The sequence below is a fragment of the Moschus berezovskii genome, chromosome 27 (assembly GCF_049115385.1).
Source record: "Moschus berezovskii isolate FMDL1 chromosome 27, NW_MosBer_1.0, whole genome shotgun sequence".
NCBI lineage: Eukaryota > Metazoa > Chordata > Mammalia > Artiodactyla > Moschidae > Moschus > Moschus berezovskii.
Window position 1 is genome coordinate 7,476,480 of NC_142486.1, and position 15,850 is coordinate 7,492,329.

The window sequence follows — 15,850 nt, forward strand, 5'->3', positions numbered from 1 at the left end:
TTATTCCAACAAATTCCCTCATTGTGTCAGCAAAATGTAAATGCATCATTCTTGTCGGGCTAACTTCAGGAAACAATGAGTGCGTGATGATGATTTTTCTTTTCTTTCTTTTTTTAAATTAACTGGCATTTCAAGAATAAGCTGCATTTAGGATAACCTTCTACATCAATTGCCTTGCATCAGGTCCTACAGGAAGTACACCTCCCCTAGGGGGTGACATGGGGGTAAGAGTCAGGGGGTTAAAGGTCAGGGCATCAGGGCTCGTGGCGTTACTAGTGGTATCCGGCCACACGCCTGCCGCCAGCCGTTTAAAGGCAGCTCATGGCCGTAGTTCCAGAACCCACAAGACATGTGAGCTGCTCAACAAGATGACCAATCTGGCTTCCTCCTCTTCCTTTTCAGAAAGCTGCAGGAGACCCAGATGTCCACCACCTCAAAGCTAGAAGAAGCCGAACATAAAGTCCAGACTCTGCAAACAGGTGTGCTATTCTGCCTGCCAATCAGGCCACTGCCGGACAGACTGACCCAGGACAGGTTTACTCCACCTCCCAGTCCCTGCAGGTCCCCCTGACACCTGTTGCCCCGCCACTGTGGTGAGCCTGGAGGAGAGAGGGAGCCAGCCCACACCCCAGTGTGCCTCAGACACCACCCACCCCCCCACCCCGCCCCATTCCCACCTCAGCTGCGTGAGTCACCCACTCTGAGTCCTGCACAGCAAGGTGGGAGGCTGCAAACTCCATGTACGTCACTGCCAGGAACCATCCTTTCTTCCTGCTCTTTTTCCAACAAACACGTCTAAATCACCAAACTGTCAAGGGCTGACTTGTCTTTTGGAACAATAATGGGGGGAAAAAACCATTATTTCTACCCTGTGAAGTTAAGGAGAACAGTTAATAGCAGACCTTTAAAACTGCAAAAGTACCCAAAAATCTATGCTCAGATTTTTCTTTAAACTTCTTTTTGCCTTTTTTTCTTTTTCTGAAAGAGAAACGGGACTATATATTTAATTTAAATGTGGAAAAATGACAGAAGACATCATAATCCAGGTTTTAAAAAAAAAATGACAGTGGGAGAAAATAATCACAACAAATTCAGACATGTAAGATCCCCAAAATATAAAGATCACCCGAAAATCAATAAAGATAGATGAACAGTCCAGGAGAACAAGGAGCTAAGGATGGAAACATGCAGTTTACAGAAGAGACACACAGCCAATACACATATGAAAAAAATGTTAATTTTGAACAGGCAGGGAAATGCTAATTAAATCAGTGAAAGATTGTTTTGCCTGTCAGATTGTCAAAAAAAATGTTCTTAATTGATAATATCCAATGTCGATGGACATGAGTTTGAGTGAACTCCGGGAGTTGGTAATGGACAGGGAGGCCTGGCGTGCTGTGACTCATGGGGTTGCAAAGAGTCGGACACGACTGAGCGACTGAACTGAACTGAACGTTGGTGAGAGTGTAGGAAAAGAATCACGCTCTCAGTATTGATGGGAATGTAATTGCCTCTTGGGAGGCCAGCTGGGTGGTATTTATCTGAAGTTGGAACATCCCAACTACTCACCCAGCACCTTCCCTTCAAGGTATCCTGATGCCCCAGGCACGTGGCAAGCCCTGTGCATGAGCTAAATTGTTACTGTCATTGTCATGCACCAGCATAGAGAGATTTCCATGCTTCTGCTCAGGGCAAAGTGTAAATCTCAGAAGATGTTTGTATCATCCTATTTATGGGTGCATATGTGTTATTCACTCAGTCATGTCCTACTCTTTGCGACCCCATGGACTGTTTCTCACCAGGCTCCTCTGTCCATGGAATTCTCCAGGAAAGAATACTGGAGTGAGTTGCCATTCCCTTCTCCAGGGGATCGTCCCGACCCAGGGATCAAACTCAGGTCTCCTGCATTGCAGGCAGATTCTTTACTGTCGGTATTTATGCGGGGCCGGGGGGTGGGGGATAAAAATATACATATGTGTATATATTTTTAATTTATGGAAGTGGGTAAAAATAAAATATATATATGTATATACAATTAAACATATATGCAATTATATATGGAAATATTTTTTAAATAGTGAAATTTATTTAAAAGCAGGAAATTTACCTAATTAGAGGCTCATGGGGTGAGATGAAGCAGCAGTGGAAGGGGATTTTTCTTTTCCATTCTGTGATACTTTCGTAATCTTTGCCTTCTTTGAAATGAGAATATGATTTTTTTTCTTTCTGATTTAATGGGAACAATTAGTATCTTATATCATGATTTTATGTCCTCTGCCTTTCAGCCCTGGAAAAAACTCGAACAGAATTATTTGACCTGAAAACCAAATACGATGAAGAAATTACTGCCAAGTAAGTCTCTACCCATCTCCCTCCGTCTGCATGCGTTTGGTCAGGTAGCTCCCAGTATTGCTAATCCAGGAAAGATCTCCCTGCTTCGCCCTCCTGTTGACTGACTTTGCAAAGTGGTACAGCGTTTAGAAGATACTTGGGCTCTGAGCTGCTGTAAAGAACAGAGTGTCATTCTCATGACTTCCTTGCATAAGTTTAAAACCCAAGATGTGACAATAAGCTGTGTCTGGTGTTCTCAGACGGAGAAGGCAATGGCAAGCCATTCCAGTACTCTTGCCTGGAGAATCCCATGGATGGAGGAGTCTGGTGGGCTGCAGTCCATGGGGTCGCTAGGAGTCGGACACGACTGAGTGACTTCACTTTCACTTTTCACTTTCACACATTGGAGAAGGAAATGGCAACCCACTCCAGTGTTCTTGCCTGGAGAATCCCAGGGACGGAGCAGCCTGGTGGGCTTCCATCTATGGGGTCACACAGAGTCGGACACGACTGAAGTGACTTAGCAGCAGCAGCAGGTGCTCTCAGAACAGCCCTTCCAACTGACACTTTTTTTCTTAATTATTGTGAAGCCCGGTCAACACTGTGCCTTTTCCTAAGAAATTTTGGAAAAGCATCAGCACAGAGAAGGTGTGATACTTGGGATGTTTTGTGGAGCTTGGTCTGTGGCAATAGCATCACCTTTTACCTGTGCCCAAAGCCGCCACTCCCACACAGATGTATCTGTTCAAACCCCACCTTATGGTGCTGGGTGTCCATGTGCAGACACTTACACAAAGTAGGGGCATGTGCATCTTTGGGCAGGTATATCAGATAAAGGTCTTGTCGGGAGGGAATCAGTGATCCACTGCAGGTACCCTGTTGCCAGCCAGCAAGCAAGAAATAACATTGACATAAATCAAGAAAGATAAAGAAGTAACAGATTGTTCCCTGAAAACTCCAGACTAGCGTCTGAACTACTTTTTCCTGTCCTGGGAGGCTCCTCCCATCTCCCCCAGACACCCATCCACCACTCTCTACCCTACCCCACCCCACCCCCAACAGCTGTGTCTCCAGTAAGACTCAGCTCCTGCTGTGCTCACACCAGGCCTCAGTGGGCGCTGGTGGGTTTTGGGGGTTGGTTCTAAATAGCACCACCCTCCTCCCCTGCTCCTGCTCCACGTGGGGCCCTGGAACTCAGCACGCCTCAGTCCAATCACCCTCACCCTTGACCTCAGAGGTTGCTGCTGGGCCAACTGCTCTCAGGGCACATGGGGGTGGCGGGCGGCGGGGGTAGGTGGAGGACGGGTTGACTTTTGCCCTGGATTGTTTAGCAGCTCGAGACCTTGAGAGCCCAGCTACCTGGGCCAGGTGGTCAGAACCAATTTCGATCATGAGCAGAGAACTTCCTCACAGAGACTAAAATGTCCCAGTCAGTCTTGGTGGTTCTGGCCAATGTGTTGGCACATCTAATCCTGGTGGAACCCTCCAGATCACTGTCCCCTCTTCTCCTAGTGTGCTGAAACGTGACTTCAGATGGTACAGAAAGGACTGATTCTAAAGTCCCATGACCCTTAAAATTACACTTTGAAAACTGGCAGTTCTGGTATTAGCCCTTCTGATTCCGGGCATCACTGTCGATGAGCCACAGGCATGCCCTCCCCCCTGAGCCCCCCCAGCCTGAGAGTTCCTCACCCCCGAAAACATATCCTCCGAGGCACCACACCAACTGCTGTCCCCTTGGCCCTCCTTGGTGTCCGTGTCTGGGTTTCCTCTTCGACCAGCCATCTTTGTTTTTCTACTATTTCTGCTTAGACTTTATTCTACTACATAGGTTGTTTTTCTCAGTAAATTTGATTTTTTTTAATTATAATACTTTAACCTGATACATAGTTCTAACCTTAGTTTATAGCATTTCTTTTCCAAAAGTTTAATCTGAAGATGCTATGCTTATTCCTTCCTTGATTCATTCACTCTTATCCACATCATCTTGCTGACAAAATTCATAGGGACTTTGGGGGCTGATATGTTGGATTGTTTCCTTAGTTTTTGTTAATTTATGTTTGTTAAACCACACCTCTTTCTAAAAGGCACAGATACATCTTGTGTATCTACAGTCAACAAAGTTTGCTTTATTATGTGCTTAAAGAACTTTTTTGTCTCTAGCCATACCACCCTGAACGCACCCTATCTTATCCGATCTCAGAAACTAAGCAGGGTCTAGGCCTGGTTAGTACTTGGATGGGAGACCTCCTGAGAATACTAGGTACTGTGGGCTTTAAAAAAAAAAAAAAACAGCAGCAGCTTTTGTACAGCCAACCAGGAAGCCCATCTAAGCCCATGGTTTCCAAACTGTGGGTCATGATTGTGAAATCTGTTTAGCAAGTGGCAACTGGCTAGTTGGGTCTTAAGTAGAATGTAAGGAAGGCGGTGACCGGGATGGCCTGGGGACAGGAGGAGGGGGAAGGGGCATCTTCTCCCTATCCCTAGCCTTTCCTTCCTGTGCTTGGAGCCAGGGTGCAATGCTCAAGGATGATTCCAGTCTGCCAAGTGGTCTGCTCCCTGGGAAGGGTCAGAGGTGCCTCCTGAGATGACAGGATGATTTTCAGTCCTCAGTGTTGCCTTAAGTAACTGTTTGTACATGCAGGAAACCCAGCCTGAGTCCATTCCTTAGTAGCCAGCTGCATCATTTGACGGTAAGATTGTTAAATCTCAGGTCACCTGAGTCAGCAAGGCCACCCAGGAGAGCACCAGAGGCCGGTCCTCCTGACCCCAGACCTCTCCTTGAACTTATCAGAGCCTGCTGACCTCTGGTAAATGGCAGCAGTTGATATCTTAAGGCCACAAAGCTTGTTTTTTCCCAAGAAAAATACACATAAGTGAAAATCCACACGTTACTTCTGCTTTTTCATTGAACTAGAGTGAATGGAGGATAGAATCAAAAAACATGGAGTCTGTTATTTTGTCATGTAAAATACGTTGACTCCAAATGCGGCTGTAGTTACCACCTGCTGACGGAGCCACAGGTGCTCTTGGGGTGCATCCCTGCCTGTGATCATAGCAGGAAACCCTCGTCTCCTCGGATGAGTGGGGAGGCAGAGGTGCGGCATGTACCTGGGCACAGAGAGAGTGAGCCAGATGGGCACAACCCAGATCCATCATCAGCTTCACTGACGTTCCTGGAGGCCTTCAGGGAGAACAGCCATTGCGATCCAGCGTGATCCCTGCTGTCGGGGGGACATTAGCATAGTATCTGCAGCGTCAGGGTGTCCACAGAAGTCAGACAGCCCCCTCCAGCTAGGACGGTCAGGAGGGAGTTTAACATGGGTGCCACAGGGACAGGGAGGACCAGCTGGGTCCCGGTATCCTGAGCAAGCCCTGGCCAGGCCTCACTCCACCTGTATTGGGAGGGGACAGGGCTCCAGGGCAGTACCAGCAACCCCTGACCTTACCCTCCTCTGGGCCCTGGCCAGGACTCCCCACCACCAGGGGAGGATCGGGGGAGAAGGAGCTGGTGAGGGGGATAGTGGGTCTCCAGCACAGGCCCCACCCAGCTGGAGCCAAAGGAGAGGCTGTCAAGGAGGCCTTCCTGGAGGGGGTGACCTGTGATTTGAGGCGCAAAGATGCGCTGGAGTCAGAGGTTGCTGGAGGCAAAGGAGCTCCGTCTGTGGAAACACCAGGCATCGAGGTCAGTCACCTAGAAGACAAGCCCGGAGCTCCAACAGGCTGATCTGCTGGGCAGGTGGGCATGGTGGGTGCCAGGGCTGGACAGAGACTCAGAAGGGGGTCAGCCCTGTCCAACTTTTTGTGACCCCATGGACTGTAGCCTCTGTTCTTCAGGCAGGAACGCTGGAGTGAGTAGCCATTCCCTTCTCCACGGGATCTTCCCAACCTGGGGATCAAACCCAAGTCTCCCACATTGCAGGCAGGTTCTTTACCGGTTAACCACCAGGGAAGCTCCAGGTAGGGGTCAGCAGTTCTAAATATTAATAGAATCAAACGTCTAACACAGGGCAGCTGAGGGCCCAACCCTTACTGTAGATGATTCCCAGAGGAAGTAATCCATAAAAAATGTAGAGAATGGCCTGAGATAATAATTGCTACTTTCTTTTAACTTCAGAAACAATCGCTTCAGTCTTAGAGCTCCCACACGGAGCCGCCCCCCGCCACGCTCCACCTCTCATTACCCTCCCTTTTCATTTTCTGGGAAAGGTCTGTCATTCTACTGTATGCTTCAGGCCCAACTTACTTGTCCTGTGTTGGACTAGACAACTTTCCATCTAGTCTAATACTTACCAGTAGAAGCCCACCAGGGCCCAAGTGCCTCACAAGTGGTCTTAAAACATTTCAAAACAATGTATTTTCTCCCTTCTCAAAGGAGAGATTCTTACAAAGATTTCTTAAAAAACTTCCCTGCAGTCCAGTGGATTAAGACTCCACACTTCGCTTGAGGGGGCACAGGTTTGATAAACCTGGTCAGGGAACTGAGATCCTATATGCTGAGCAGCAAGGCCAAAACAATTTTTTTTTAAAGTGTTGACAGAAAATGCAGAACAGGAAGTGGGTGGGGAAGGCATCATGGAACATGGACTTTGAGTGGGTCATGGCAGGGCGGGGTGGCCAGTCCACTGTCCCTGCCCCATGTGTTCTTGGATAAGCTGCTTGATTTCTGTGCCTCTCGTTCCTCACCTGTAAAATGGGCAGAATGGCAGTCAATACTCTGGGTGGCAGTGGAGGGTAATGAGGAGTTATGCCCACAGCCCCCAGCACGGTGACAGCTGTCAGCTCTTCTGTTGTCAGCAAATAGAGGCTGTTCCCGACAAGCTCACCCTGAGCTTGGTGTGTGTATGTTTCTGAAATTACAGGTCTTGGGAAAGACTGGCCTGAATGGCATCACATCCCCAGAAGGTTTGAAGAGTTTATGTTGCCTTTCCCTCCCTGGGAGGATGTCACTGGGATGACCATCCCTCGCTGCCCGTACTGGGGACTGAAGCCCACAGGTCGGAGACAGCGAGGCTGTTGGGAGCCCCTACTGACTGGGTGCAGCCGTCCGCCTGCGTCAGCTGGGCCGGCCCGCTGGCTGCGGCGGGGACAGCAGCAGGAAAGTTTTCCATGTGTAGGCTTGAAGCGAAATGTAATTAGCCTTTATGTGCAGAACAAGGCTTCATTGATGAATACAGCTGGTCTTTGTTTTGTCCTGTCATTGAGAGTGGGAGGTAAAAGTGTTCTTCTTCATGTTTATTAATGTAAGATTCCTTAGACAAATGGCAAGCACAGTTTAATATTTGTTGGAACATCGGGGGGCTTGCCAAAACAGTTGTTGTGTAAGAGGATTGCAGGGTTTCAGATTAGAACCGTTTCTGGGTTAAATAAATGAATTATTTCTCTGCTTTTTTTTTTTTTAAGTGAATAAAGCACCTCCTCCTCAGCTGGTCAGACTGTGTACAGATCTTCGCCTTCTCTTAGGAAATAGAGATTTAGCACCCCAGCTGACATTAATGTGGAGATTCTAGCAATGTTGAGCAGGTTGGGTAAGATTTCAGTGGCTCCCTGGGATGGCCTTGGAGGAGGGGAGACAGCTTCTCGGGCCCCAGGAGAGAAGTCTGGACAGCTCCCCCGCCCCGACTCCACTCCTGTCCTGTGCAGCTGTTCACTTGTGGTTGGGCTTAGGTGGCCACTGCCCATAGTGGGAGGAATGTTACCCTTCAGCCAAGATACCAACATTCTGGGCGAATCTGCAGGAAGTCCCATTTTGGCTCAAGTCCACGGCCACCTCTTTGCTCTGTCCCCCAGAGTCCTGGTTGCAGAAGGAACTTCAGTTGTTAACACACACAGTCAGCTTGTTAAATTCCTCCTGACTTGTGGGCGGAGGCTCTGAGCCTCCGATGAAAGGAAATATTGAATCGCACTGAAATGCTGCATTTTTTTTTTTCTATAGCTAATGTTAGTCTGAGGAGAATTTGCACCTCCCAACCTTTCCTGCCAGTAAAATTCATATTTCTTAAGGTTACTCATGTTTTATTTCTTGCCTATATGCTTTTTAGAAAGAACCACATTGTATGCACACATGCTTAAACAGTTCATTACGAAAGAGATGTCTATGAAGAACTTCACTTGGGATCATTTTAGAGTGTTTTCTCTTTATCGTGCGTATACAACCAGCGTATAATCAACAAAGTGCAATGTGCTCTGAGAAAGCAGAAAACTTGCCCAGGTGAGCTGGACTTAGGGCTTTATTGAAATTGCTTAGGGGAGCCTGTACTTCGCACCCCACACTGTAGAGGGAGGGGATTCCTGTGTCCCAGCAGTGGGCACAGCGGGGACCTGAAGTGTTTGAAAATATGAGGATGCCCAGGGTTGAAGACATGATTCCGCAGTTGATAAATGCAGCCAGTGTGCAGGGAAAGGCGAGGGGTCGAGTGCGCCCACACGTCTGGATCACTCTGGACTAACTCATGGTGCCTTCTTGCATGCTCCAGCGGTCATGGAGGACATGACTGTTGCACGCATTTTATAGGCAAGGAAACTCTCTGGGAACATGGAGTCAGGCCCCAAATCCAGACCTTTGGACTCAAAATCCAGTGCCCTTTGCGCTTTCCCACCATGACCTGGAAAGTCTCTTTCTGTGCTGCCTTCAGAGGGCAGTGTTACCCACCTGCTGCTCGCCGGGTGATGGGTCTTCTTGAAGGGTTTTCCATCTTCTCTCCCTCTCCACAAGCCCCAGTGTATTTCCCCTCACAGACTGATTTCCCTTTTATTTATTTCTTTTTACAGTTCCACATGCAAGACTCAGGAAACTAAGCCAGGTAGAGCTGAGTAGCCAGCATACTCTCATTAGACAGACTTTGCTTCCCCCAGCTGAATTTGAAAAGACCACCTCAGTGTCTGGAAACAGAGTCTCCCTGCTGTACCTTTAAGAAGAATGTAACATTTTCTACTTCCTGGCTTTTTGATGAGTCATCAGTTTCCAGTACGAGTTGCTGTAATTATCCTGGTTAGATTAATTTCCCTAAAAATAGAGAAGCAGCTACTTTGTTGGTTTCGAAGAGATGGACTTTAATAAAGAAACCCCTGTCCTTTAAACGTTAGAGAGAAATCAGACTTGCCAGGAACAAATGTTTCTTTTTTTTTTCCTATACCTAATTGGCAAAAGGGTGTGTGCATTTTGTAGAATTCCTGTGATTTTTTTACTCTCTATCGAAGCATTTTGCTTCGCACCTAAAGCTCCATGCCTGCATGAGTACAAAGGACTTTCCTTGGCTTTTGCACTGACTGTATCTGTTTTGCCTTCTCTTCTTGTATAAGCAGTACAACCCTGATCTGAAGTTTTTTCCAGTCTGAGAACTGTGCAGAAAGAAGGGCCTGGCTTCCTATTCTCAAATCCAGGTAGAAAGTCCTCTGAGTGCTAAACATTTTCCACCTATTCCGTGGACTCTAGGCAGGTCTAGAAATTACACGGCATCAATGAGAACCGGCGCTCTTTACCTCCCTTCAGCTAATCTTAAAACACTGTGTTGAAACGCAGGCAATGTGTCAGGTGCTAGAACTACAGAGTAAAAAGGGCAGGGGGAGTTACGGGTGTGATACGCACACAGACATGGCTCACACATTCTGTACATAAAAACACGTGCCACACACACATACATGGAGCTGTCCAGTGTGTGTGTGTGTAAACATGCTTATGAGCATAGAGGTAGTAATGATGCTCATCCAGCGTTCTTCGAGAGGTATTGTAGGGAAAAGGATGCAGAGGCTATCACCTGACTTTGGCATGCTTTTATAAAAAACTGGGGGTTTTTTAGAGATCCTTGAAGTTTTCCTGATTCACTGTAAAGGACAGTCTTGGCGAATTCACAGATGGAGGCTAAAGGAAACGAGTAAGGGGCTATTGGAGAAGACATCCGTTTGTAGAAGATCAAAGCACATTTGATGAGCCGCAAATCAGGCATCATAACGGGCGCCTTCCTGCCTGCAAGGCTTGAGGAAGAGGACGGGTGTGTCCCTATGGACCACACAGAGGTGGCCAATGCCGCCTGGCCTGCCGGAGGAGGGGCCCACCACAGCCCCTGCACCCACATGCCCATTGGCATCATTGACACTGAGGGCTTCTGTTGAATGAATCACTCTGTGGGCGCCCTCACTGCGCAGAACAGTGGATTATGGACGAGGCCAAGGGACCAGTCTTGGCAGTGCTGAGAGCCCGACCAGCAAGGCCATGTGCTTTCTGGAAGGAAAAGCAAACTACAGAAGCTGTTGGCATTTGGGAAGAAAGCGGGAGCCACCTGAACCTCTGAAGTATCTCACGGAAATATGATAGTGGAGAATGATAGTGGAGGCTGGCCTGGACCATTCACACAGCCTTCTGCCCTGAGTGAAACTCCTCCCAAAGCTGCTTATTTCTGACCTTCACCCCACCCCCACCCAGGAGTCCCTGGCTGCAGAGAGGACCCACAGCCATGCAGATCATCATGACACTGCTTATCTCCTTAGCTTCCGATATGGAGGGAAGAAGGGCCCTGACCAGGCGAGGGCCCTTTGAAAGGAGAGGCAGGAAGCCTGGAGAAAGTGAGAAACCATCCTTCCCTGGAATTGCCCCAAATCAATGAAGACTAATTCATTTTATATAACATTTATGATTCTTAAAATTCATGAAAGTCACACATGTTTATTGTATGAAATTTAGAAAATTCTAGTAGATTTTTAAAAATAGGTCGTCACTCATTATCCCACAACACATGGATAACTGGGTTTTGTTGTTGTGGTTTTTTGTTTCTTTGGTTTATTTCTGGCTGTACTGGGTCTTTGTTGCAACTCAAGGGCTCTCTAATTATGGCACTCAGGCTTCGTTCCTCTGAGGCCTGTGGGATCTTAGCTCCCCATCCAGGGATCCATCCCACATCCCCTGCATTGGAAAGCAGATTCTTAACCACTGGACCACCAGGGAAGTCCCCAGATAACTGTTTTAACATTTTGGCATCTTTTATTCCTATCTTTTTTCTATATGGTACTCTTAATATTTTTCTTCCTTTTACTGTTCACAAACGGTATCAGACTGGCACACGGGTTTCATTTCTAGATGGTGGCTGTTTTTTACTTGCCACGTAAATATGTCTTTCTTGTCATTACCTGTTATTCAGAAACGTGATGCATGCTGCACGACTTCCCATCAGGAGACGTCCCAGGAGACTGTCACCCACTGAGTTCCCTCTTGTTTGGGGGCCTGATTTGTCACGTTGCGCTCATTGCTGTGCAGGTTGTAACTAGGAAGCTTCACACTTGCTCTGTCTTTTGGAGCCTTTACGTTCTCCCAGTGGCTATGGCATCATCAGACCAGGATTCTCTGAGGACCCCGTTACCAGGCCCTTGTCTGTAAAGATGCTCCAGCCTCCCCCTGATTGGTGCACAGTAGAAGGGGCTGGGCCCAGAGTCAGGAGATCCTGGGTCACGTCGCAGCTCTGTCACCCAGTGTGGCCAGCACAGCTCCCTCCCTGGGCAGCAGCAGTGGCCTCAGTAGCAAAACAGGAAGACTGGACCAGAGCTCAGGCAGACTTGAAGGGCCTGCCCATTTCTCAGCTCCTTGAACTTGATCACCCAGCTCCTTCCCCAAAGCTGGGCTCTCCCGTCCTACCCCTGCTGGCCCTGTGCAGCCTGTCTGCGGGGTGGCCTTCAGGGAAGGGGTTCCCCAGGAATGGGGGGCAGCATGAGGGTCAGGGGAAGAGCCTGGATCTCAAGGTCATTCCAGAGTTTGATTCCTTGTGCTGTGAGTACAGAAACCCTGGGCAGAGCTCTCAGTTTCCTTACTCTGGCCTTAGTTTCCTCCTGAGTGAAGGGAGGCCTGGCACAGCATCTGCACGCATGCCATCAGCAAATGGCTGCCAGGCACCCTGCCTGGCCCATTTGCAAAACGTTGATTCACTTCCCCCACCATCCGATCTCTTCCAACCCTAAGGAATCCCAACATCTTCCATGTTTGACTTGTGAAAATCAGGCCAGTCCATCTGCATCACAAGACCCCTGTCTGTATTTGCAGCTGCAGGTGTTGGGTAAAGTGCCCTGTTTTCGTGTTGTATCATCATCCTAAGAGACTCTGAATTTAAAATCTTAACTAGTTCCCCTTGGGTGCCGCTAACACTGGCGGCAAAAAGTTCTGAGTTCAGAGGATTGAGGGGCCGTTAGTGCCTTTAACCTCTGGAGGTTAATAACCACAGAATGACTGCCTTCCAAAATCCACACGCCACGTGTGTGCGGAACCCACCTTCTAAAGCAAGAACAGTGTGGTTCCCGCCGGCCACACGTCAGGGGCAACTTCGAGAGTTCAGCAGAGACCTGTTTCCACGTGGCTTGGAGAATTTGGGGGCCCCTGGGCTGATATAAAACAAATTAAGAGAGGTGCCAAGCATCTGGGCATAAGCACGGACATCTGGGGCTCCTGTTCTGGGATATTGTTAAAAGAAACTTTGGGGAACCAGCCTTCAGAATGAGAAGTTTCCTATAGGAAACCGAGGGTGAGCCAGATAATTGAACTCATTGATTTCCTTCACGGCTTGTTTGCCCTTTCATTCTCTTCCTGAGGTGCTGTTTGTTGAGGAATGTCTCCAATTGCCAGAAAGACAGTGGGGTGTCTCGTATTCCCCCCACCCCACCCCCGCCAGCTCTCCTTTCAGCCAGAGCTGAGCTCTGAGGCGAGCCAGCAGTATGAATTTTTAATGCAGAACTTTATGGCATCGCTCTGGCAGCCTGGCCGCATTGCTCTCCTGAGCTTTGAGATTTCATGCTCTGCTGAACAGAGCAGAGACGCAGGGCCTTCAGCATCAGTGAGGATTAACCCCCACGTGACCGCACGTGTGCCCTCCGATTTCCCTAAAGGTAAAGTTGGGAGAAAATATTAAAATTATGTGGCATTTGGCATGTTATCCACAGAGCCTGGGTGCAGAAACAGAGCGTAATCTTGAAATTTCATAGGAAAGCATATATTTTTAGCTTTTCATTTATCTTTCTTTTTTAAGTTTGCCTATTTTCATTTTGATGCGTTTGTGTGATCTTTCTACCCTGAAAAAAAAAAAAAGCGCCAATCTATAGAATTTATGCAACATAAAGATTATTAGATCCTTCCATTTTCCATGGAAAACCCCTGGGTACTTAGAAACTTAGGATTTGTTGTCAATAAGGGGAAAAGGACCAGTTATGTGAAGTAGGTAATTCTATGTGTAGGCGTATGGTTGATTGGCCTTTTCTTCTGATAGCTTTCTAGTATTTTAGAAAGTTTCCAGATTCAAGGGGGGAAATTTTTAGAAGTTGTCTATAAAAATGGCTTGAGCTTAAATGAGTTAGGGAAGGAATGGAGCCTTCGATCAGCGGTGCCAGAATAGCTAGCTGGCTAACACTCAGAGGATGGGAGATGGGGCAGAGCCCTGTGCAGAGTCAAGCCTCGATGTTTTAAATATTTACATATGAAAAACAAAGTCATAAAAACACTAAGAGAAATTTTAGATGGATATTTATATAATGTGGGGGTGGGAAAAAAATCTTTCAAAGCATGATGCCAAAGGTAGAGCTCACAAAGGAAATTTCACAGTTTGCTGGTGATTGATGAATGACTGGTAGATAAAGTGGCAAAAATATTTGCATTGTGTATGACAGGGAAAGAGGGTCTGTGTGTGTGTGTGTGTGTGTGTGTACATATATATACAAGCACACCTCATTGGTGCCATTTTCCAAAAGTATTTGCTTTTACTTCATGTCTGTGTGTCACAGGCTGGTGATTCTCACAGTATTTCAGACTTTTTCACTGTTGTTATATTTGTCTTGGTGATCTGAGATCAGCGATCTTTGAGGTTACCATTGCAAAAGTATTGAAGGCTGAGGTGATGATTAGCATTTTTTAGTATTAAATTTTTTTAAATTAAGGTATGTACATTTTTTTAAGACATAATGCTATTGCACACGTAATAGACTACATTCTAGTGTAAACAGAACTTTTATATACACTGAGAAACCTAAAAATTGACGTGACTTACTTTATTGCAGTATTTGCTTTATGGGAATAGTCTCGAACCAAGCCAGCACTATCTCCAAGGTATGCCTGTATATATAAAGAACCCGTAGAAATCAATAAGAAAAAATTTAATACCCAAAGAGAAAGCTCCAACTCCTTACTAGACATAGGCCTCTCAGGCTCAAGTGAACTCATGATCCCTCCTGACTTCCTTCTTGCCTGCAGGCAGCTTCCCTTCCATTTTCCCCCTCCTTGGAGCATATTTCAGTTCAGTTCAGTTCAGTTTAGTCGTTCAGTTGTGTCCGACTCTCTGCGACCCCATGAATCACAGCACACCAGGCCTCCCTGTCCATCACCAACTCCCGGAGTTCACTCAAACTCATGTCCATCGAGTCTGTGATGCCATCCAGCCATCTCATTCTGTCGTCCCCCTCTTCCTGCCTCCAATCCCTCCCAGCATCAGAGTCTTTTCCAGTGAGTCAACTCGTCGCATGAGGTGGCCAAAGTATTCAAAGTTTCAGTTTTAGCATCAGTCCTTCTAGTGAACACCCAGGACTGATTTCCTTTAGGATGGACTGGTTGAATCTCCTTGCAGTCCAAGGGACTCTCAAGAGTCTTCTCCAACACCACAGTTCAAAAGCATCAATTCTTCGGCGATCAGCTTTCTTCACAGTCCAACTCTCACATCCATACATGACCACGGGAAAAACCATAGCCTTGACTAGACGGACCTTGGTTGGCAAAGTAATGTCTCTGCTTTTTAATATGCTGTCTAGGCTGGTCATAACTTTCCTTCCAAGGAGCAAGCGTCTTTTAATTTCCTGGCTGCAATCAGCATCTGCAGTGATTTTGGAGCCCAAAAAAATAAAGTCTGACACTGTTTCCACTGTTCCCCCATATTTGGCCCTCCCTTACTCCAGAGATGAAGGTTCCTTCTTGACCCTGCTGTCTAACTGTATTGGTTCCAATTCCTTGAGACCTTCTGCCTTCCTCCCGTCTTTGTCTCCACTGTCACTGCACTAACTGGGCTCTTTTCGCCTCTTGTCTTTCCTTCTTCAGTCCCTCCCTAGCAAATCTCCCTGCTGCCAGTCCTCCAAGTATCTGTTAAAAGTATGTTTCCAAAATATAAATCTGATCCTGCCTGTATGGCTCCTCCTTAAAATCTTTCCATGGCTCTTTTTTAATCCTGTATGTTTGTTTAGTTGAAGGATAGTTTCAGATGCACAGCATAGTGACTGAACATTTTTATAGCTTTGCATGTAACATACAAAGTTATTACAACATTATTGACTATATTATTAACCGTACTGAAAGTGCTGCACATTATATTCTTGTGGCCCATTTATATTACAGCTGGTAGTTTGTACCTCTCTGTCCCTGCTTCACCTAGTTCACCAATCCACCCACCCACTTCCCCTCTGGCAGCCACTATTTTGTTCTCTGTATCTGGAGTCTGTTTCTGTTTTGTTATATTTATTCATTCCACATACAGGTGAAAACACATGGCTGTTTCTTGCTTCCACTGAA

At 47.0% G+C, this 15,850-nt stretch overlaps 1 protein-coding gene across 7 annotated transcripts in view; it reads left to right on the forward strand.

The window, feature by feature from the left end:
* Nucleotides 1–15,850, forward strand: part of CUX1 (cut like homeobox 1) — a 366,772-nt gene that overhangs the window by 229,013 nt on the left and 121,909 nt on the right. For all 7 annotated transcript variants that reach the window (XM_088833169.1, XM_088833168.1, XM_055410115.2 and 4 more), the window contains exons 7-8: nucleotides 403–479; nucleotides 2,286–2,352. In XM_088833169.1, the coding sequence (XP_088689295.1) occupies nucleotides 403–479; nucleotides 2,286–2,352 (144 nt within the window). The remainder of the gene's footprint in view (nucleotides 1–402; nucleotides 480–2,285; nucleotides 2,353–15,850) is intronic.